Genomic DNA, 23,245 nt, shown 5'->3' on the forward strand with positions numbered 1-23,245 from the left:
ATATTTAAACTTATTCGCCTTTTAAAATCATCCTATTTCCTCAATCTATTAACAGTAACTTGTATGAACAAAAAAAGAGCAATATGCACGGGCGGCGACGACAAGCAGAGCACGCAACGGAGGAGCTCACCGAGGGCGACGAGTGATGGAGATGGAGGGCTGGCCGATAATGAGGGGAGCGCACGGCGACGGCGACGTCGGGGCAGGGCGCGGCAATGACGTTGGGGCAGGGCTCGGGGAGGCGACGTCGGGGTAGGTTGCGGCGACGACGTCGGGGTAGGGCGGGCTAGCGAGGGGAGCGGGGGACAGCGTCGGGACAGGGCTCGGGGAGGCGACGACGAGATCTTGCAGCCTAGCGACGTCGAGGTGGTCTCGGCGCCGTCAGGGGAGAGGAGGAGATCGAAGAAATCAGATGGATTTGGAAAACTGCAAAGTCCCGCTCATATAGCCCCACCTTTAGTCCTGGTTGGTGTCTCCAACCGGGACTAAAGACCCCCCTCCCTTAGTCCCGGTTTCAGCCACCAACTGGGACTAAAGGTCATTTTCAACAGCGCAAAGGGCGGGAAGCAGAGGCCTATAGTCCCTGTTGGTGGCTATAGCCGGGACTAAAGGCCCGCCTTTAGTCCCGGTTGAGGCCACCAACCGGGACTAAAGTCATGCGGCGTGAGGCGGGTGAATGTTTAGTCCCACCTCGCTAGCTGAGGGGCGTCGACGGTGGTTTATAAGCGCGGGTGCGCCAACCCTCTCGAGCTCCTCTCTTATCCAAGCCTACGGGCCTAAATGCACTCTCTCTGCCTATGGGCCTACTGGACCTGCTGCAGGCCTGCATCCTAGCCCAACTAGTGTGTAGAGTTTTTAGTCGTATGCACGCCGTGGTGGCCGAGTAGGCAGCATTTTTCTGTTATTTTAGTTTGCTATTAAAGATTTAAACAAAAAAGCTCTATGAAAATTCCTTTTAGTTGATATTTTTTTGATTCTTTTCAGTTCATTCTTTTTAGTTCATTCTTTTTAGTTAATGTTTTACTTGATTCTTTTTAGTTGATTCCTTTTAGTCCATTCTTTTTAACAAATAAATATTTTGATAATTTTAGTTAATATTTTAGTTGATTCTTTTTAGTTCATTCTTTTTTAGATAATATTTTAGTTGATTCTTTTTAGTTCATTCTTTTTAGTTAGTATCATTAATTTTCAAAGCCGCATCATCAATTTTCAACCCTTTCTCACTTTAGTTGGTATTTTTCATGCATTTATTGTTTCTTAGCCAAATGACCGTGAAATTAAAAGACACTACAAATGAACTCTTAAAAGGTTGAAAGTTAGCATGGTGTCGTCATTTCACCTACATAGCATGTGCTAAAAAGTTGAGAGGATTACGACAAAAACTGGATGCACTTCGTATACAAAATGGACAATCACTTTCGAAGTATGATTTTCGGACGAAAACTCATCTGTTACAAAGAGATTTCATTTTTCTGAAATTATTTTAACTCCAGACTTTTTGTGTGTTTAACATGCACCATTCAAAGCCACATCATCAATTTTCAACCCTTTCTGACTTTATTTGGTATTTTTTATGCATTTACTGATTTGTTTTGAGCTAAATGACCATGAAATTGAAAAATAGTACAAATAAACTCTGGAAAGGTTGAAAGTTGGCATGTTATCATCATTTCACCCATATAGCATGTGCTAAAAAGCTGAAGGGTTACGGCAAAAACTAGATGCACTTCGTGTATAAAATGGACAATTTCTTTCGAAGTATCACGGTTTCACACGAAAACTCATGTGTTACAAAGGAATTTTATTATTTTTGAAATTATTTTAACTCCAGATTTTTTGTGCATTCAACATGCATCATTGAAAGCCACACCATCAATTTTCAAACCTTTCTGACTTAATTTGGTATTTTTTTCATGCATTTACTAAAAAAAATTGAGCTAAATGATCCTGAAATTGAAAAGCACTACAAATGAACTCTCAAAGGTTGAAAGTTGACATGGTATCATCATTTCACCTACATAACATGTGCTAAAAAATTTAGAGGGTTATGACAAAAACTGTATAACTTCGTGTACAAAATTGACAATCTCTTTCGAAGTATGAGGGTTTCGAACAAAAACTCGTCTGTTATAAAGGGATTTCATTTTTTTAAATTTATTTCTACTCCATACTTTTTGTGCATTAAACATGCACCATTTAAAGCCACATCATCAATTTTCAACCCTTTCTGACTTCATTTGATTTTTCATGCACTTACTAATTTTTTGAGCTAAATGACCCTTAAATTGAAAAGGACTACAAATGAACTATGAAAAGATTGAAAGTTGGCATTGTGTCATCATTTCACCCACATAGCATGTGCTAAAAAGTTGAGAGGGTTACACCAAAAGTTGAATGCACTTCGTGTACAAAATGGACAATCTCTTTCGAAATATCATGGTTTCGGACGAAAACTCATCTGTTACAAAGGGATTTTATTTTTTGAACTTATTTCAACTCCAGACTTTTTGTGCGTTCAACATGCACCATTAAAAGCCACATCATTAATTTTCAACCATTTCTGACTTCATTTGGTATTTTTCATGCATTTACTGATTTTTTGAGCTAAATAATCCTGAAATTGAAAAACACTACAAATAAACTCTGAAAAGGTTAAAAGTTGGTATGGTATCATCATTTCACCCACATAGCATGTGCTAAAAAGTTGAGAGGGTTACGACAAAAATTGGAGGCACTTCGTGTATAAAATGGACAATCTCTTTCGAAGTATGAGGGTTTTGAATGAAAACTCATCTGTTACAAAGGGATTTTATTTTTTGAACTTATTTCAACTCCAGACTTTTTGTGCTTTCAACATGCACCATTCAAAGCCACATCATCAATCCTTTCTGACTTTATTTGATATTTTTCATTTTTTACTGATTTTTTTAGCTAAATGACTCTGAAATTGAAAAGCACTTCAAATGAACCGGGACAGAAGACTCACCTTTTATTCCGGTTCTAGACATGAACCAGGACTAAAGGTGTTGTGCCAGGAGCGAGGACCATTGGTCCCAGTTCGTGTCTGGAACCCGGACCAAAGGGGTCACACGAACCGGGACCCTCGCCCGACTGGCGCCGTGGCCTCACGAACCGGGATTAATGCACACATTGGTCCCAGTTTGTAATAGAACCGGAATTAAAGCTCATTTCTCACGTGAACAAAGCCATGTTTTCTATTTAAGAAACAATTGTTGGCAACACCAACAATTTATCACCTGATTTTTACCACTTGCATTTTAGTACGGCGCCACGCCATTGATCAGTCCAAGATAATGGCACTCAGATCATAGTGCGAGCCCTGTACTACTCTTCCGTTCCTTGTGAACTCTGGGCTTGGTCGAGGGAGAGGAGATCTCTCGCGTGGTCATTGCGGGTTACAGCTCCCACGTATGCTAGCTATGCAAAAAAGGTCGGGTGTTTTTCATCATGTTTATGTATCCCCTTGATGCTACTTTTGAGTTAATAAAAGTGTCATTTAGCAAAAATGTTTCCCTAGACCATTGGTGGTTCACTTGCATGTACGGCCCGTAGGAGGACGCAGACAAGATCACTTTTCTCGACAGGATGTGAGAGGTGCTAGTTATCTATGTGGGCCTGTGGTGACTTCAATACGAATACAATCTTCACTGCAACATGATGGGGAGAGTTTGCCGCTTCCTAAATGATTGCAAGCTCAAAGAGTTGTATCTTCATGGTCGTCTTTGCACGTGGTCTAACGCACGTGGCGCTCCCATGCTGGTCAAGATGGTTGGACCGGGTGTTATGCATGGTGGAGTAGAAGGAGGCGCATCCCAACTCTTGGATTGTTGTCTACTACTTCGTCCTTTCCATTTTATAGGTTCATCTCAAAAAATTCAGGTTTTTATTATATTAAGCTTATTTTAAGTCTAATTAAATTAAAGTGCTTTGAGTCTCATGCCATATTCAATTCGTACAGATAAGAGAAATAAAATTAGTGGCTATGCATGCATCTTTTTATACATGCACAATGCAAGTCCAATGAGAGAGAGGATGCTATATTTATTGCCTCAAAAGTTAAAAATGTGAGAAATATTTCATTGACTAGTTAAAATTATTGTCATCCACTCACAATTTACCTTGGTTGATGAGATTTCAAATTTAAGCCCTATAAACCAGAAAAGAGGGAGTACCCCGTGTCTCCCTACCGTTTAGGGCCCCTGAGAATTCGGGGTCCCGGGGTAAACTAAAAATTGGGGGCCCTTAATATATAAGTCATTATAATATATGTATACATATATATAGTTTGATTCAAAACACGCGCACACACACACATATTTTTTAAACGTATATATTAATTATTATCAGTAACATTTAGATGCAACCAAAATCAGTATGCGTAGCAAATAATTTGTACATATTACCTTAAAAATGTCTTCTAACATTCCACGACGCAAAGTCACTTATGATGGGGGTCGATGTCAATATCATTCAATAATTTCTTCTCGGTGCATAATGTAGCCAAACCATTTAACCTCTCTTGAGTCATTGTTGACCTTAAATAATTCTTTAATAACTTCAACTTTCAAAAGGTTCTTCCAGCCGATGCAGCCGTCACAGGCACAGTAAATAAGATGCGATAGGCAATGGAGATACTAGGATAACAATCAACTTATGTAACATGCCTGAATATCTCCATAGGAGACATTGCACCATCTGACAAAATGAATCTCATAATCTTCAATTCAGAAATAAGATCATATACCTCAACATCTGATGAACCATTAAAAGAAAAAGTTTCTGCAAATTTTATACGACATTCTTCAAGTTCATTGTCACTTAATGACTACAGGGTGCCTGAGTTAACAATCTGAATATATCTTTAAACACCATGACTTCTTTAAATCTATCATTCAAAGAATTGATTGCCATATCAACCAAAACATTAAAATATTTAACTCGGAAAGCCTTCTCACTTTCTAAAATTTCTTCTTGACAATCATTTTCGTCAAACTGCTTCTTCCTCGTAACACGATGTTTCACTGGAAAGAATGGCTCTATTCCCATTTCAGTTGCAATACCTTTAGCGGTGCTCAAACTGGAAGAAAATCCCACATCTTTGAACTTCTCAAAATATGCTTTAATTTGAGCCGCGGATCCTACTCTGGAAACAGAAATACCCACATTAATAGCGGGTCGAATTCCGGCATTGAATAGATCCGCCGATAAGAATATTTGTCCATCTGTAATGGAGATTACATTAGTAGGAATATAGGCGGAAACATCTCCAGATTGAGTCTCAACTATTGGTAAAGCGGTCATACTTCCTTCGCCTAAAAGAGAATTTAATTTAGCGGCTCTTTCTAAAAGGCTATGTTATACCTTTTATTTGCTTCAAAGCGGAGTCGATGCACATGGTTGATGATTGCTACATCTTGCTAACTTTATTTATAGCAAATAGAATATCATGCCAAATAATCATACCAACTAGAAACTCAAAGCGACCAAGTGCATCAAATAAATTTTTTGCATCACTTTTATCCTTAGGATCAGTGTCAGAAGCATGACGTAACTGAGAAAAAACTGACCTTAACTCACTCGCTTGATATCTTATTGTTGTAACACTTTTGATTCTACTCTCCCGACGAGTATTGGACAATGATTTCACGGTCAAACTAGGAACATGTTTAAGCAAATTAAGCTGACCTGACACGTTCTTTCTCCTTTGTTATTTGATGTTGCAATTCCTTGTCAATTATCTCCTCTTTCCACAGTTTAACCCTCAATTCATTCCACTTGTTTATGTTATTAATATGCTCAATGATATTTTCATGTTCTTTAATCTTCTCACTAATATGCCTCCAATGTCCTAATCCATCATATGCTAAGGAACTTTGAATCCTGTTGGTGCTAGACTTGAAGATCTTGCAACAGAAGCAAAAAAAAAAAATGTTGACATCTTTTGAATAAACTGGCCATTTCCTATCATGTTCCTCTCTATTGCTTAATTTTCTATGATAATGAGTGAAAAATGTCTTCCGTCATCATCTACATGGTATTTCATTTTATCCTCTCTGACAAAACTTTTCTCAACTAAGACATCTCTTGCTTTATTATCAAGATTGTCCCGATTTCTTGGATCATAAATATCAACAATATAAACTGGTTGCTCATCAACACTATAAGATTTGGCATGTGCATCTGATGAATTGCCTACATTCTCAGAGCCACTTACATTGATATTGTCGATGTTGGAGTTGATATTTTCTTCTAGCTGATCAGAGTCCGAATTTTCATTAGTCAGTTGCTCTTCCACTATGGCAACAATCACCAACGCATCATGTGGGTTTGGCGAAGTACTCGAAGCACCAATATTACTTGGCTTGAGAAATTGCCAAATACCTCCGTGTTGTGAGTTTATCAAATTTTTCACTGTCTTCTTTTTTTCCTTTTGTCGCTACCCGATGGATATTTCCTCTTGCTAGCCTGCATGACAACAAACACAATGCTGAAAACCAAAAAAATGTTGCATCAGTTGTTGAACGGTGCCAGCTCTGAACCAAAAAATCTGTCGTAAGAATAACATACCTCAATACCTGATCCTGAATCCTGATGTCTTGAGTCTTGATGGCCAAATTTCAGATTTTTTGTAGTTTGTACTGTACGTGTCTATAGTTGTGCACATGAATGAGAGGAGAGGAATTGATAAGGGCATACTGATTTCTAGTTATGAACTGAAATCCAGGCCTGCTGAAATCGTTTCAGATCAGGATTCAGGAAGGCAATTAGCCAATTACCACAGGACGGCGACGAGTAGTGTAGGGCTCGTGCATCTCTCCTGCTGGTGCGTGTGTCTCTCCTGCAGGGCTGCTGCGTGCGTGTACACCCGTACGGCCACTACGGCGACATCGGCGGCAGCCAGTAGCTAGGGCTCGGGAGTCGGGACCTGGGCAGCTGGGCTCTTCGTGATCCAACAGGAAAGAAAGCTCTAGCTGCGGATCGCTCGTTTCCTTTTTTTTTCTGAGGATTTGTCGTTATCTTTTTTTTTAGAAAATCTCTCCCTATCTCGTTGGGATCGAGCGATCGACACCTTGAAATCACTAATTAGGGAGTACTCCTTTCAGAGATCACTTCCACCTTCCTAGGTTGCGACAAGTGGTGTACTGCATGCGTGTCACTTGTCGCAACCTGAGAGTTTTCCTTTTTTTTTAGATTTATATTTTTAAAACGTTTTATCTCGTAAACCGTGCATCCAAATCTTGAACCGTTTTCACCGTTGAATTTCTTGCGTTGAGATCTTTGAAAGTAGATCCCATGTTGATAGGTTTTGATGAATTTTTTTCATGAAAAAAATCGGACAAAAAAAACCGTTCCTCTCTCGATAGGAAAAACATCCAGAAAACGCGTTCTTTTCCTTTCCGACAGGCACAATCGTACCTCTCATGAAGGCAACACCGTGCCTCTCGTGAAAACAAAATCATGCCACTCGCGAAAAAAATATGTTATTTTCCCTTTTCAAGAGGCATGGGTGTGCCTCTCACGAAGGCAAAATTGTGCCTCTCGTAGAAACAAAACCATGCCTCTCATGAAAAAAAAAGAAAATGCGTTATTTTTTCCCTTTTCGAGAGGCTCGATCGTGCCTCTCGTGAAGGCAAAACTGTGCCTCTCACGAAAGCAAAACCTTGCTTTCGCGGAAGCAAACTATGTCTCTCGCAAAAAAATACGTTTTTTCATTTCCGAGAGGCACGGTCGTGCCTCTCAGGTTTGCAAAATCGTGCCTCTTAGTCTCTTACGGAAGCAAAATCGTGCCTCTCGTGAAAAAAAACAGGAATATATTTTTGCGATTTTTCCCATCAAAAAACTAAGAAAGACCGATGAAAAATTGAAATACCAAAAAAATCGAAAGAAATGATAATCTAAAAAGCCTAAAACGCGTGCGGAAAAAAAATCCGAAGGAAGCGCTCAGAGCGCGACATGTGGCGACGGCTGAGAACGCATCAAGTGGCGGTGTGTGGGAGTGCTTGCTGCGAATCTCCCAAAGAAGCGCTCACTAACTTGTGACTCCCTCGACACGTGGGTCTTTTTATTCCAGGCTTCCAACGCTTCCCGTAGTCTAGTCTACATATAAAACTCAGAGGGGCCCGGCCCAGGGTGTCCCTCCTACCATTATGTCTGACCCCTGTCCCCTTCTCGACGGAAAATCTATTTGACGCTTACTGCGTCAAAATGTCGGTCTTTCGCACATGTCACCTCTTGAAGCGAGTGAATTGTGCCAGCCCACTCAAGCAGCCGGTTTTGGGAACATTCTAGACTTTTCCAGCCGGTTTTTTGCGGTTTTGAGAAGTTTATAGAAGATTCCCTGAACCGGGTTTTCCTTTTTTTCGTTTTCTTTTTTCTTTTTTTCCTGTTTCTGTTTAAAAAATGTTCTGGATTTTAAAAAAATGTTTTGGAATTTGAAAAAATGTTCCAGAATTTGAAAAATGTTTCGGAATTTGAAAAAAATGTTCCGAACCTTAAAAAAATGTTCCGGAATTTGAAAAACAATTCTGGAATTTTATCAAAATGTTTCGGATTTTCCAAAAAAAAAAGTTACCAGAATTTGAGAAATATTCTGGAATTTCAAAAAATGTTCCGGGGGCGCTACCCCTGTGCGGCGCGCGACTCCTTGCCGCAACGCGCTGCGAATAGGAGGTCCCCTTCTCGACGGCATGCCACACCCTCCTTCTCGTGCGGCTTTCCAGTTCAAGAGGTTTTAGGTTAAGCGGGTGGGATTCGGGAGAAGGTTGCCGCGGATTGTGCGGTTGCGGCTGACGAGGTTGTACACCTTCAAAACTAGAAAGCAGAGTGAAATGGAAGGAGTTTCCAGCCAATATATGATCTTAGCTGAAAAGAATTAGTTAGCATTCATCATTTGCACTCGTCAATAGTGTCTACCAAATACACCTCCTACAATAAGTTAACCCCCTGATCTTCAAACACACATCATCAACAACAAAAACGACCATTTCATATACAGACGAAGAAACCGACGGGCAGGCCGGACCAGCGGTAATTCTACAAAGCTATTGCCTACTGTCCACACCCATTTACAATGCGAAGAACATCGGCGCGGCGACGCTAGCGAGGATTCATGGCCATCCTTGAAGGGACGCCGCTGCTGGAGGCATGCGATATATCGAAATGCTCCCCGGTGGTCGTTATCAAGGAGTTCGACGTAGATTGGGTCAGCGTGCCTGAGGAGCTTATCTCCATGGAGGTTACCGACATGATATCTTCTCCCTCGGGCAAATCGCTCCGGATGGCATCGAGTTCTCTGGCAATTTCAGCCATGTAAGGCCTCGCGTCGGTGTCGTCCTGGCAGCATTTCAGGCCCAGGGAGAGGAACCTCATGGCGAATTCCGGGGGGCACCAGGTCATTCGGCTGTCGATGATTCCAGAAATGTCTCCGGAGCGGTAAGCCGTGTTCACCTACATTAAGGATCAGGTTTAAATAGGTCACTAGTAAAACTACTGAACGGTCAAAAAAGATTCTCAAAAGCTAAAATGTAAGACTGTACCCTGTTTGTCATCTGCAAACAGTTAAATTGAAATATACATTAGATGCGGATCAGGGTGGGAACCTCCGTACCTCTCTAACGATGTTTTTACCGAACTGGATTGGCTTCATCCCGGTCAATAGTTCGAGCAGCACAACACCAAGGCTATACACATCGCTTTTTTCTGTCAATTTGTGGGTTAAGAAGTATTCTGGATCAAGATAGCCCTGGCAAAAGAAAACAGGATAGATGTGATGAGCCAAACTTGCACGCTACAAGTTGAATAAGTATGCTCAGCTGTTTCCTATTGTGCGGCATGGAACAGCAGTAAGTAGATTATTGTGGGTGCAGATATTGGTACATTGATAATGAGACTTACCGGGGTGCCCTTAACAACAGTGGATATATGAGCTGGCAATTTTCCTTCAATATCCGGGACCGGAGCAAGCCTTGAAAGACCAAAGTCAGCCACCTTTGCTACGAACTTGGAGTCCAATAGAATGTTGGTGGCCTTAACATCACGGTGAAATATAGGAGGATCTGCCTCGGTGTGTAGATAGAGGATTCCCTTTGCAGCACCCAGTGCAACATGCAACCTCTGAGCAAAGCTAAGAGGTATTTTACAAGTTGCTGCAGAAAGTGTTACATAAGATTAGGACTTTAATTTATCAACGATCAAACACAACAACACGATATACCAACATGCATCACTGATAAACACAGTAACTATAAATTCCGGGAGATGGGCTGGGATAATGACCGACTTCAACGTACACAAAGATGGATGGGGCGAAAAGAAGCTAAGAAAACTTGAATGTGCAACTTCCCGCTTACTCACCAGAAAGATGATCACGTAGAGTGCCATTTGGCATGAATTCATACACAAGCATCTGCAAAACACAATCATTTATGAGCAACAATTACTGCAATCTGCAGATATTCTTCCATATATTATAAGCTCACCAAATCTGAGGTAACTGGAGAACCCTAATCATAAGCACGTTTAGCACAACATAACCAATATAGTTCTAACATAATGTGCGGGATTGTGAGAGAATTTCAACACTATATTTGATCCTATGTAAATGATTCGAAAATTGAGACACACCTGCTCATCTTCTTCATCACAATAGCCAATCAGAGATACCAAATTACGATGATGCAATCTTGACAGCAATTCTATTTCCGTGACAAATTCCTTTGAACCTTGCAGAGAATCTTCATGTGCTCGTTTGATTGCAACGGCTGTTCCATCAGCTAGTTTTCCTTTATAGACTTTTCCATAACCTCCCTGACCAATTTCAGCTGAATCATCGAAATCATTTGTTGCTGTAGCCATTTCTTCAAATGTGAAAGATCTCACACCATCAATCTTGACGGAATACCTCGACAGTACTGCAAAATTATCAACTTATTCAGATGTTGTGGATTGAATTTTAATGTCCACTGCAATATCAAAGTTTACTTGCCATGAAGTCGAAACATATCAGATGTTCTTTAGAACTCTATCTAATGCATTTTGATGAGGTCAAGTCAGAAATGATATGATAAATTTGTTAAGCTTCATGCACTAGCCAACGCAACCAAAAGTCCGAACTGATGAAAAGGGCTAGGCAATCCACATATACACTTCAACACCCCCTCTCACATGTGACGTGGAAATCAACACGTGGATAGACTCAGAGGTATGGCTCAAGAGGCCTATACGTGGACAAAGGGGGCAGCAACAATTTTTTAGATAAATTGTGAAAGCCAGGACTTAAACTGAAGACCTTGGACTCTGATACCATATTAAGCTTCATACGCTAGACAACGCAATCAAAAGTCCGAACTGATAGAAAGGGCTAGACAATCCACATATACGCTTCAACAAAATTCACAGCTTAAATACAATTTCCAGTATTACAAAAAGACTGTAAAAGAGTAACTTCCTACTAAAAAAAAAATGCTCCTAAGCACCAGTGACCAGATAAAGCAGCAAGGAATTTCTAATTTATCAGACAACAAGATTTTAATACACAGCACATGAAAACCTATGTTTGTTGAACAAATATACCGACTTACATGAGCGCCTTGAAACTGTTCGACGTTTTGAGCGTCTTCTCACTATAAAAAGTGTAGAAACCACTGAAACTGCGATAGCAGCAATTATTGTTCCTGCCAAAATCCCAGCTAGTGCGCCCTTGTTTAAACCTGATGACACCACAGTTGGAAAATCTACACACACAAAAAAAAAGAACAGAGGCGAAACAGTAAACAAGTGGATCATAGAAAAAGGATGGAGTATTTTAGTGCAAGTATGAAGCATCCAGTGGTGAATTTTAAAATAAGAAAAATGTACTCTAATTCCTCATTAAGTTAGCATGCCTTTTGAAAAGTTCTCAGCATTTTCCATTTCCATGGAGGGTCCTACCATCTGTTAGGAAACATATTAGGGTATGGATCCTAAATTCCTCAATCTCCCTTACCTTACGAAGTGCCTTGTGAAGGACCCTTCTTTGAGAAATCCTAGCGATATTAACAAGGGTACGCCCATTTTCAAACTTTCATGTTATGGAAACTACCTTAATAAAAACACCATAAAATTCATGGCATATAGGCCGGAAGAAGGCAAAATATTATTATTATCATGTTGCATGCAATAGTTATCAATAACAAATATTATTCCATATGCTAGGAGAATCAATTAATAATTCATGGATTTCGAATTCTACTAGCATATAAACAGCAACAGAAGTTCTGCTAGTATCCCATCGCCTGTCTTAGCAAAATAAATACACATAAGGATCATACATTTCAACTATTTGTTTAATATGTTAAAATTATGAATGGCATCCCTTGGTGCAAAGTGAAGTTTACATACCATATGCATAGGAACCAAGCGTGAAATTGAGAAGCTCGTACGGACCAAAAGTGTCTGATAGAGTAATTTCCCATCCAGCGAGTAATTGCCTGAGCCGCATAACTTCCGATATCGTGAATAAATTAGTGTTATTTGGAAACAACTTCAAATTCATATTCAGCCTTGGCCCGGCCTCCCATGTGTACTGCTCAATGTATAGCTGGTAAATACTCAGGTCCAATACAGAGGTCGAGTCGATCTCAAAGGCTTCTTTGTAGGAGCGGAAGTCTGCGATCCCTGGACTCTTCAGCCGAAATCCAACTCCCAGGGGCACAGCACAGAAACAAGGTATAGGGGATGATGGACTGTATTCATAATTTCTATCCGTCGGGCAAGGAGCACAGTTCAAACTAACTTGTGGTCCATGTCCAGATGGTGCTTCGTTTACAGATGTGGGTTGACAAAGTCCGGCTGCTCGAGCTGGATTAGAAGTGACACATACGAGGTTTCCAGAAAGCCTGCGGCATAATGATGGTAACAATTATTTGCCACACCAGAAAGAGAAATGATTTGATTTATAAAGCTCCTCTGATCGAGAGAAGTAAACTTTGTTATAGTTGACTTTACCCCCTGAACTTCAAAAATTGTTTACAATAACCCTTCCTTCTTACTTGACCGGTTTCATCCTAATCAGAAGTGGCATATCAGATTTTCTCTGTCCTCTCTGCCACATCATCTCTTTTGTCCGTCCTCTCTGCCACATCATCTATTTTCTCTCCTCACACTTGAAACAAAAATACTCGGTTTCTCTCAAATTTTATGACACTTTGAGCTGAAATTTTACCACATTTCTCACTGGATTATTATTGATTTACTGCTTCATTTTTTAATTTGTTGTGTGCCGTTTGAATTTCGGACCCAAAATTCAACTTGGAACTAAAACATCAGGTTTCTCCCAAACCATGTGTTAATTTTAGATTAAGCCTTTAGGTCACTGAATTATTCCTGATTTCCTAGAATTGTTTCATTATTTTTATGCAGTTTCAATTTTGGAACTCAAACAACAAATTTCTCTCAAACTTTATGTACAATTTTCCTGCAAAACTCGACTTTTCCAAAAAAAATAGCTACAAGAGAAAAAAGAGATGACATGGCACAGTGGAGAGGGGGGAAATCTGACGTGCCATTGTTGCCTACAAGAATGAAACAGTTAAAACTCTCAATCAAGGAGGGGGTACTGTGAACGGTTTTCTGAGTTTGGGGGGTGGGGGAGGGTAAACTGGACCAAATCAAAGTTCAGGCTTGTAATGTGAACCCTTGGGCAAGTTCGCGGATTAGAGTGGAGTTCTCTCAATTAATATTATATTTGTCCGTATTATTGGATATTTATTAACCTTAACTTTCTTTTATGAGGAATCTGTTTCTTTTATAGGTATGCATTAGCTAGTAGCAATGAAATTTCCATATTCCCAGCAAATTATACAGCTAAACCTGTGCTATATGTATGCATGTGCAGGAAGTGCAAACCGTCAATGAAAATTTCCATGGGAAAGAACATACAGTAGAGTGACAGCTTTTGGAGGCTCAAATGCAGCCGGAATAGTGTCAAGGGAGTTGTTTTGGAAGTCCCTGAATTATTGGAAAAAAATACATTACACATGCACATCACAAACAGATTAGTAGAAAGTACATATACAAAGAGTATCATACAGAACAAGGCTTCTGTTTCCCGTAAAAGCGATACCACTCCAGATTGTCGCTGGAACAGCGCCGCTTAGATTGTTCGCTTCAAATGACCTGTAAAATGGCGTCTTCATATATTTCTAACAAAATAAGTAGCAAAGTAGTGCTGGCAGACATACTTGTACTTGTAAAGTGCAATCAGTTTTTTTAGAGGATTTGCAAAGGCTTTGCTCATCTTTTCATTAAGCAGAAAATCAAGTTACTTACAAGAACTGAAGATTAGGCAGCCCAGAGTAGTTTGCCGGAATAGTTCCATTAAGAGAGTTATGTGATAAATCACTGTCAAAAAATAGAAGTTAGTTTGGTTATTTTAAAGAGTATAAAAGGTTACCAAGAGGAACATACATCGTGGTGATATTTGAAGCGAGTCTATTGGTTGGTATAGATCCTGTCAGTTGGTTCCAACTAAGATCCCTGCGAGTGCATGCCAGAATTAGCAAAGGGATACAGAATAATCTCCTGGATATCATAAACTGAATGGATGATCTTCTTACTGAAAGATAAATTACTTAGAAAAAATATTATGGACAAAGCGATTGTTCCAAAATTAGTGCTATGAACTAACAATAAAAAGGATAATCTCTGATAATATGGTCAGAAAGAGTAAGAATGAAAAATGAAGTGCAGCATTTATTTGAGCTGGACTTACAAATAGCCAAGGTCAGGTATTCCACTTAGATCAGGAATAACTCCTTGCAAACTGCAATTCCTAAGACTCCTGGGGAAATGAAAAAGGATTATGAAGTTGAACATACATCTAAATTTGAATTAAATATGATAGAGAATGCACGTTATTGAGATTAGTAGTTTATAAAAAAAATCCTAGGTATTTGGGAAAAGGTCCCCTATCCAATAGGGCCTTATTGCATAGGCACTTTTTCACAAATACTTAACATATACTTTTGTTTGAACTCAACAAACCCAAAAGAAATTCCGTCTATCCAAACGCCCGCCCCTCAAGAGAAACAAAATAACCTATGTAACTACTATTATAGAGATCTCTAGAAATGTGGACTGAGTGCATCCTGATCTGGTTGCTATATGAGAGTCATCCAGAGGAAGAACTGCGGACTGCAGTATGAAGGAAGTGGCTTCAGACATCATGGTTGGGGACCGAGTTTTACACCACCGGTTTCATGAACCAGCATGAGAGTAGCCTTTACTCTGTTTTCCATGTGAGCAATGCTTTATTCCCTTTTGTCACAATCTGGCATATGTTTGCCATAGCTTTGCACAGCTCTTGTAACTTTTTTTTAGAAAAGAAGGATAACCACCGGCCTCTGCATCATGTGATGCACACAGCCAAACAACTTGTAACTAGAAAAATTCTCTTCTTAACAAAATGATGCCCCAAAAAATTGCATGTCTAAAAAGTCAAGAAAAAACTGAAAAGTTTTCCACAACACTACACAGAAGACATCATCTACCAGCCTCAGTTTTTCATATCTAAATTATCCGCATCGAGAAACAAAAAACTACAAATCCTGCTAAGAATAGTAATGCGCAGAAGAATTTTTAGTTCAGTTATATCCAGCATCCATAGCATGATTTCCCTTTTTGTTTGTCCATGATTATATAAGATTTTGAGTACAAGCTTAGATGTAGGTTGTGTCAGTGTTGCCAACTTCTCCATTGAAGTTTTTCAAGACTTCTGGAGGTGCTACTTTGGATTCTAGTACACTAGTACACCTGAAGCCCCAGTACACAGAATATGCTTCTGGCTTACTCGTATCTCAAGTCTCAACACGAACACATACATTTCAAACAAAGTTTGTCTTCACCCAACTTATGATTACCTACGTAAGCATATTTCTTAATATGATTTCGCATGATATGCAGTCCCCTGCATCTTACTCAAATACTAAAATAAAGGATAGGATGGTACGAAGAAAGGCATTGTACTCACAGCTTTAACAGTGTCCGTATGTTGTTGTATGCAGCAGGGATGGAACTTCCACTGAAGTTATTATTATCAGCCTGACTAGAAGTAGAAAGATACAGATATAAGAAATGCATGTTATTAGCTTGATAGCAGTATCAAGTTAATCTTAAAGGAGGGAAACATTCTGAGTGAGAAAAATATTCGCTATTATTTAGTAGACAGAATCAAATTAGATTTAAATGACATTTAATACACCAGTAAAGTTATATCATAGTATACTCCTGAAATTTGCAGCATTACTTAATCTCCTAAGATGAGCAAAACTAAAGTAATCATCAAGCGACCAGCATCAGATATATACATATATTCTCTGAAAGAAACCAGAACACACTTTATGCCAAAGTCTAACTGGGTATATAAGATGTGCTTACAGTATTTTCAAACTACGTGTCTCCGCTAATTCTGGAGGAAGAGGTCCAGATAAGTTATTGGTATCCACAAGCCTGCACAGTTAATAGCATGAGACAATTTAAAACAGAACTCATGCTGCACAATGCATAACAGGGAGAGAAATAAAAAAACTCAGAACTCAAAATAAAAGCAGAGGTCCACTTACAGATGAAGGAGCACAGGCAATCTGGACAACTCAGATGGAATTTTCCCACTTAATGAATTATTGTTCATGTGACTAAAGATAAAAGAAGAGTCAAGATTATAACAATGCTTAAATAAGAGGCAGCCTAGGAATGAAGTGAGAAGATTATGATCCTAAAACTTACAAATGCTTCATGCTTGTTAAATTACCAAACGATTTAGGTATGGGTCCAGATATCTGATTTTGGTCAATCTGTAATCTGTTTAATTTCTGGAGATAGCCAATCTCATCTGGTAGAGAACCAGATAGTTGATTACCATTCAAAGTTCTGCATAAAAATGAGGTAGCAACAATGAAGATTATTATGAATGTTTACTTGTGTCTAGAGTATTGTACTCATCTTCCATGCTAGAATTGAAGAAAAATACTAGACAGTAACACATATTTATGTTTGGACAAAAATGAATATAGAAGGGCAAGGAAATTAGCCCAAACAACAAATATTGCCACACGACGAGGAAAGATTCACTGTGTTCTTACTCGCATGCGAGGCCAACACTCATGTAAATTGCACACTTAAATAAATGCAGGACACCAACTAAAAATAATTCTCTGGGTTCGAGCCCCCTACCCATACCCAACCAACTCTCCGCGGGCTATACTGTAGCATACAGGAGTGAAGAATTTTACTTAATTGTAACACAACGAAAGACCTCGTACATCCTGCTACCTTCTTTCTTACCCAACCACTCCTCGTGTCGTATCTCTTCCCCTATGTCCATCCCCCCACTTTTCAAAATTTGAAATTCATCTCGCTTCAAATATTGCAATGGCTCTCACGTGGCCATTTCAGCTGCTCCGTGGCATCGCTGTCTGCAACTCTCTCCCAATCTTGTTGTTTTATTTTCCCTAACTGGAACCATGCAGTGATCTGATGACACAAATGCTTCCCCAATGATCATCCATGCCACCCACTAACTCGCTATTTTTGTGGTTTTATAGCAACGCACGGGCTCAGTGCTAGTGTACATGTATATTTGAGAGAAAATACGAATTTGACAATTTTGTAGTCCAAAACCAGGTTGTTTTTAGCCCATCTACTGAAGGTTTTCAATAAAAAATAGAAGATTGAACCACTGTGCCTGTGTAAACAATAAAAAGGATGAGACCAAAACACAAATGCTAACCCCAACTGTTGAATCAGATACATGGGCCTATATTTTGTTTTGATGGAGAAATTGGAGAAAAGGACGGTAAATGTTGTGCCATTTTCAACATGTAGGGTTCGGTGCTTAAACTTCCGTGGCCTTGCAAGACAAACAGTACTGTGGTCATATCCATACTGAAAAAACAGTACAAAAGTTAGTTTAGATAAGAGGAACTTACATAAGAGTGAGTGTTGGGATATTGCCTATCTCTTTCGGTATGTTACCAGTCAAATTGTTCCACATAAAATCCCTTCCAAAACAGAAAAATAGAAGTTAGCTCAATATGTTGGGTACCTAATGGCACAGCCTGAAAAGCATAGATGCAGAATAAAGAAAGAAACAGTTCAAATGGGACAAGATCTATCAATTTTTTGTCTTGTTATGTAGTTTTAATAAGCTTATTTTGTCAGAGAATCTGAGTCTTGCTCAAAATCCACTTCACTTTAAAAAACATGAAGTGGTTCCCTTCCAACAAGAAAACATTAAGTGGAGGCCATGAGGTGCAATATTGGAGGGAAAACATGTTTTCTTTTTCAGGTAATATTAAAGAACCACTTGAATGCACTAAATTCAGTTAGCAACTTCTTATACTTACAACTTGTTCAGCTGAGACAGAAGACCAACCTCTGGTGCCAAAGTTCCAGAAAGATTCATCTTAAACAACTCCCTACATGGGCAAAAGGTATGCATTATTAAGCAGAACGGGACATGATACATGATCAATATAGTATGCATTATACAAAAATGATAGATAAATGAATAAAAAGCAGATTAGAAGACACAGAATGGGGTAAAGTAAAGCAATAAAAGCATCAGCCAATGACCACTATTTTGACCAGGAATTGCAAACTTAGTCTGAAACAGTAAACAAGAGGAGTACAGTACTGATAATGCTAAAAAAGAATGTTAAATATTGGGGGAATTTGGTGACTTGTAAGGTTTGGTATAATTTAACTTGGGAGCTCCTTTTGTGGTTGTTGCTATTATTTGTGAGCAGCAGTTTGTTACGACTTGCAAGATTAGTTGCTTCAGCAGAGGGCTCACTGTACAAGTAGACGGAATACTTTTTATGTGGCAAACCATTAACATGGTGGAGAAAAAACAAAAGTGCGATAGAAATAAGGATGGTGTGTCAATCATACAGCTCTGTTACATGAAGATACGTATCGTTGGGTATCTTGTGGCAGATGACTCCTGTCCAATTTGACGTGCATGGATCTCCTCTATTCCATTTCCTAAGGTTGTTCATAGGATCAATTAACTTGCCTTTGATAGCCTTGAGGGCACTTACTGCATGTAAGAGAGATAATTATTTAATCTTCAGCAGGATAATATTAATATGCGATCTCAACAAAAACCACCATGTAGTTAAACTTATGTCCACTAGGCTACTAACTACTAGAATAACATTTGTATCACTGAGAGCTATATGTATGGTTGGTTGGTTTGATTAGTTCATCAGCATAACTGAATACTATTGGAGCATATATACATCGCATAAGTGGAATCTTCACAAGATGAGAAGAACGAGCTCTTGAAAGATACTTTCAATATGTCCACACATACAAACAAACAAAGTCTAACTAAATCTGCACCGCGCAGGCAGGGCATGTAGAAGGGAACGGGATCCGATGCTTCTATGAGCTGACAGTGAACAATCAGGAGCCAATTGCAATTGAGAAGATCAATTTGCAAGTAACAACTAGCGAGGTTACCTTCAGTAGGGTGGGTGACTTGTCCCCTTACGACGTCCACATGGAGAATGCACAAAGCAAGCAGGATCGCCGCATACGAGAACCCTCCTGAGCCGGCCATGCCTGTTCAAGAGAATTAGCAGCAGCCTGGTATCAGTGACAAAAGATTGATGCCTCCGAAGAAACAAGTTGTGAAAGCATTTCGACTGAATCTGATTCTGAAATACAGACAACAACGTGCCTGACCCAACTCTGCTGTTCCGGAGAAGATAGATACGGCCCAGAGGGAGGGTTGATCAAAATGAAGCAACTCTCTTTCATTGACCGGAGAAAAATAATGCAACTCGCATACTACTACGTGATTGTTAAACACCGCGGATTGATGATAATTTATGCGTTGACAGTGACGGCAAGACCATCCTAATCAGCAATCAAGGCTTGAGCCGACGTGCTAATAAGGTCGATGACGCGTACGCGCACAAGGTAAACAGAGTGGGTGGTAAATAAACGACTAATGAAAAGGGACTGCTGGTGAAATTTGTCACGGCAATCGCGTCCACGTTTCCGCAAGGTATTGGCTGGTTATCGCCGGCATCTCCCAAAGTAACTTTGTCCGTTTTCAGTTTACACACACGCACATAGATTACCTTTGGGAAATGGAAGGTGGAATTGGAAAAGTACGAGAACCCAAAAAGGAGCAAGAAACCAAGAAAACCATGATGGATGAACAACAGAAGATGCGGAAACAAAACCGTGACCTTAACCCTGGACCGAGACTTTACTCTGAAGGGCAAAAAACCTGAAGCCAACTCGCGACCGGAAAATCAGTGAGCTCCTTAATTACCCCAGCAGAAATATCACGAAGAAAGGATTGAGGCCTCCCTTTGGTCTGGAGGAGATTTCACTGAAAATACATAGGATAAGATTCTTGTAGAAATTTTTTCTTTAGAGCCCTTTGGTTCATAGGAATGGATTCCTGTTCCTGCATAGGATCGGTTCCTATGCTCGACATTTCAGAGGAAAATAAACGTAAGCAACTTATATGATGTGAATCAAATGACATCTTTTTTCTAACCCTGCTTGTAGGATTTAAGATACATGTTATCTGATTTCCTACAAGTTTCCAATTCCCTGGGATAAACCAAAGTAGGCCTGAAGAGGGGGAGGGAGAAACAAACCAACCGAAGAAACCGGGCCACAAACCCCGCTCCCAACAAGAAACAGCGACTGAACAGAATCGATTCGGTTCGGCACAGCTCGGCCGATACGGCGGAGAGGAGGATGAGCAGCAGCAGCGGATGGATATATACCTTACCTGGCCGAGGACGGCGACCGGAGAGGCCGGGTCGAGCAAATGCGGACGCGGGCGCGGGCGCTCCGTCCCCGACGGCGACTGCTACCCTGTAGGGAAAGGGGGAGGGGGGGCCTCCGCCTTTTGTAAGCCACTGTTGCTGCCGCCCCGCTTTCCACCCGCCCCTTCACAACCGCGGCAGGGCCAGCGGCGAGCGAGTGGGTTGGTGGGGGCGTGGAGCTCGGACGACGACGACGAGCGGGTGTGGGGGCGAGAGAGGGAGGAGCGAAGGGCCTTGACCACCACCACCACCACCGCCACTAGTAGTACTAGTAAAGCAGCAGCAGCAGCGGCGCTAGTAGTTTATTCCCGCGGCTTTATTCTATGGTTGCGTCGGGGTGGCGCGCGCGGAGGAGGAAGGTTGGCCGCGGTTCGTTCAACGGGCGTGCGACCGCTGCTCGTGCCGATATGGCTTTGGACTTTCAAACCTCCCGGAAGCCTGGATTGCCTGCGCCCGGACAAATCCGTCGTGAGGAGGGGTGGATTGTTGCGGTTGCTTCCCTCGTTCACACCCGTGCGTGCGTGCGTGCGTGCCATCATCATCCATCCCGTCCCGTGGTTGATGGGGTTTTGGGGCTGGTTGGTGGTGGATTTTGCTGTGTGGTAGCGAAGCTGACCTCGGTCTCCGCTGGTGGTGCTGCGCGCTCGGCACGGTTGTTCTTCGTTCGGTGATGTGGTGGGTGAGGTCGATGGTGCAACAAAAGCTGCACTGCGGGTTGCGGGTGAATTGCACGGAGCCTCCGTGAGTACAAAGGTAGTAAGTAAGTTGGAAGATGTCGCTCCGTGTTTTGGACCGCTCAAGAAAGAGGTGCGGGGAAGGGGCCCTTCGATTGCAATCTTTTATCGTTTTGCCATTTCTCACGTTCCAACAGGGAAATAAAAAAGATAACTAGTCTTGAATCACCACTACTAAAAGCATATACGGTTGGACGCCCCCAAAAGGTCAAAACATGCTGGAATTTTGTTTAAATATGGGTCAGCCCAATATACATGATTTCAGAAAATTTCTAATAAATCCTAAAGGCTCACGCAGCCCATTTGTGCAAGACAAGAGGTGGAAATGTTTAGTCCCACATTGCTAGTTTAGTGGAAGTTGGACCTCCTTATAAGGGAGGATGTTTCCACACATGTATGAGCAGGGTCGGCCCTGAGAATTTGGGGGCCCGGGGCAAAATTATAACCCAGGGGCCCTTAATGTAGACCATAAAATGTATACGAAAAAGATTTTTTGAATTATTAGCTGAAGGAAATACAATAATTTTTATTTTATATGAACATCTTTTTTGGATAATTTGAATAACAAAGCTGTTGGACATATTAGTTTATTCGATCTTTTAAGTTTTAACCCATGATTACTCACGCTGTTATGATACATATTGATGTCAACATCGTATTATGTAAAATCCTTGTCTTCTAAATTTGTAGTTGTTTATCACTTCATAGTAACTACCGGTGAGCCACCAAATACATAAATTATAACTCCAATAACATGTATCATAAAAAATATCTAATGAATATATTATCAACTTGTATTCATAAACAATTTCTAATGAATAGATGTTAATGTCCTAGGTGCAACAATGACAGGAAATTTTGGTGATCACTTATAAATTTTAATAAATGATTGTAGTAAAATCTCATACGACATACATAAAGATGAGAGGCATACCGTATCTTCTCTAGAACTGTAATGGTGCCTTTGCCCTCTCAGCGAGTCGGCGAGGTCGCGTGCGAGGTCTTCTGAGGATATCTCCGGCGGTCCGGCCGGCTCTCGTCGAGCTCAAGGCGCTGCCATGCACACACAGCAGATGTGTATCAGGCGGCGATATATTCTCTTTCTCTCAACTTATGTTCCCCGCGTGTATCATTGCCTCCTTTTGGTTGATCTCTTTCGTTTTGAAGGACCTGACCTGGTTGTACGGTATTTAGTTACTTCAAAAATTGGGCGCACATCTTCCAAACAAAAGATAATTTGACGCACAATTTCCGGCTGGTTTGTTAAGGAAGGAAATCAGGAGCAATTTTTTTCGTAATTACTCCCTAGTTAATCGCATGCAGTGATTGATCTATTTCTGGATCGTAGCAGCAATGAAAATGACATCCAGGCTCAGTTTTCGCGTGGGAGTAAATACTCAGCATTCAGGGCCTAGGATCTCTTGGCCGGGGGCCCCTTGGAGTCGGGGGCCCGGGGCGGCCGCCCCTCTCGCCCCCCCTCAAGGTCGGGCCTGTGTATGAGCTTGAAAACAAGAGAGACATACACGCGCGCTCCTCTGCCTCGCCTCGTCACGACGCGGGTTGCGGGAATGAGCCGAACTAAATTTTTGCCACACACGACTGGTATACGAAAGTCCTCTCGCCTCCTTCTCCTGCGCCTATAAAAGAGAGGTCGCTCCT

The 23,245-nt window shown here is 40.8% G+C and overlaps 1 protein-coding gene across 5 annotated transcripts; it reads right to left on the bottom strand.

Moving 5' to 3' along the window:
* Positions 1-8,859: 8,859 nt before the first annotated feature.
* LOC123444712 (probable LRR receptor-like serine/threonine-protein kinase At1g06840) lies at positions 8,860-21,123 on the bottom strand. Of its 5 annotated transcripts, none has more exons than XM_045121524.1 (21): positions 20,816-21,123; positions 19,522-19,623; positions 18,949-19,096; positions 18,402-18,473; positions 17,985-18,056; positions 16,783-16,926; positions 16,620-16,691; positions 16,435-16,506; positions 16,028-16,102; positions 14,771-14,839; positions 14,467-14,535; positions 14,329-14,400; positions 14,089-14,175; positions 13,939-14,007; positions 12,400-12,896; positions 11,601-11,753; positions 10,645-10,931; positions 10,375-10,426; positions 9,916-10,166; positions 9,629-9,763; positions 8,860-9,468 (listed from the first exon to the last, which is right to left on the bottom strand). In XM_045121524.1, the coding sequence occupies exons 2-21, from the start codon at positions 19,619-19,621 to the stop codon at positions 9,118-9,120; spliced, it is 2,847 nt and encodes a 948-aa protein (XP_044977459.1). In that variant the 5' UTR covers positions 19,622-19,623; positions 20,816-21,123; the 3' UTR covers positions 8,860-9,117. The 5 variants fall into 5 exon arrangements, with proteins under 5 accessions (XP_044977459.1, XP_044977458.1, XP_044977461.1 ...); XM_045121523.1 differs by having other exon boundaries at positions 20,811-21,123; XM_045121526.1 differs by lacking the exon at positions 20,816-21,123 and adding an exon at positions 19,742-19,836.
* Between the last annotated feature and the right edge of the window lie 2,122 nt (positions 21,124-23,245).

The sequence above is a fragment of the Hordeum vulgare genome, chromosome 3H (assembly GCF_904849725.1).
Source record: "Hordeum vulgare subsp. vulgare chromosome 3H, MorexV3_pseudomolecules_assembly, whole genome shotgun sequence".
NCBI classification, from domain to species: domain Eukaryota; kingdom Viridiplantae; phylum Streptophyta; class Magnoliopsida; order Poales; family Poaceae; genus Hordeum; species Hordeum vulgare.

Excerpts from the sequence above, each read along its gene's own strand:
- LOC123444712 (XM_045121524.1), bottom strand. The coding sequence starts at position 19,621 with ATGGCCGGCTCAGGAGGGTTCTCGTATGCGGCGATCCTGCTTGCTTTG. Across the intron at positions 19,097-19,521 it reads AGTCACCCACCCTACTGAAG|TAAGTGCCCTCAAGGCTATC; the intron begins GTAACCTCGCTA and ends TCTTACATGCAG. Across the intron at positions 14,840-16,027 it reads ATACGGACACTGTTAAAGCT|GAGTCTTAGGAATTGCAGTT; the intron begins GTGAGTACAATG and ends TCATTTCCCCAG.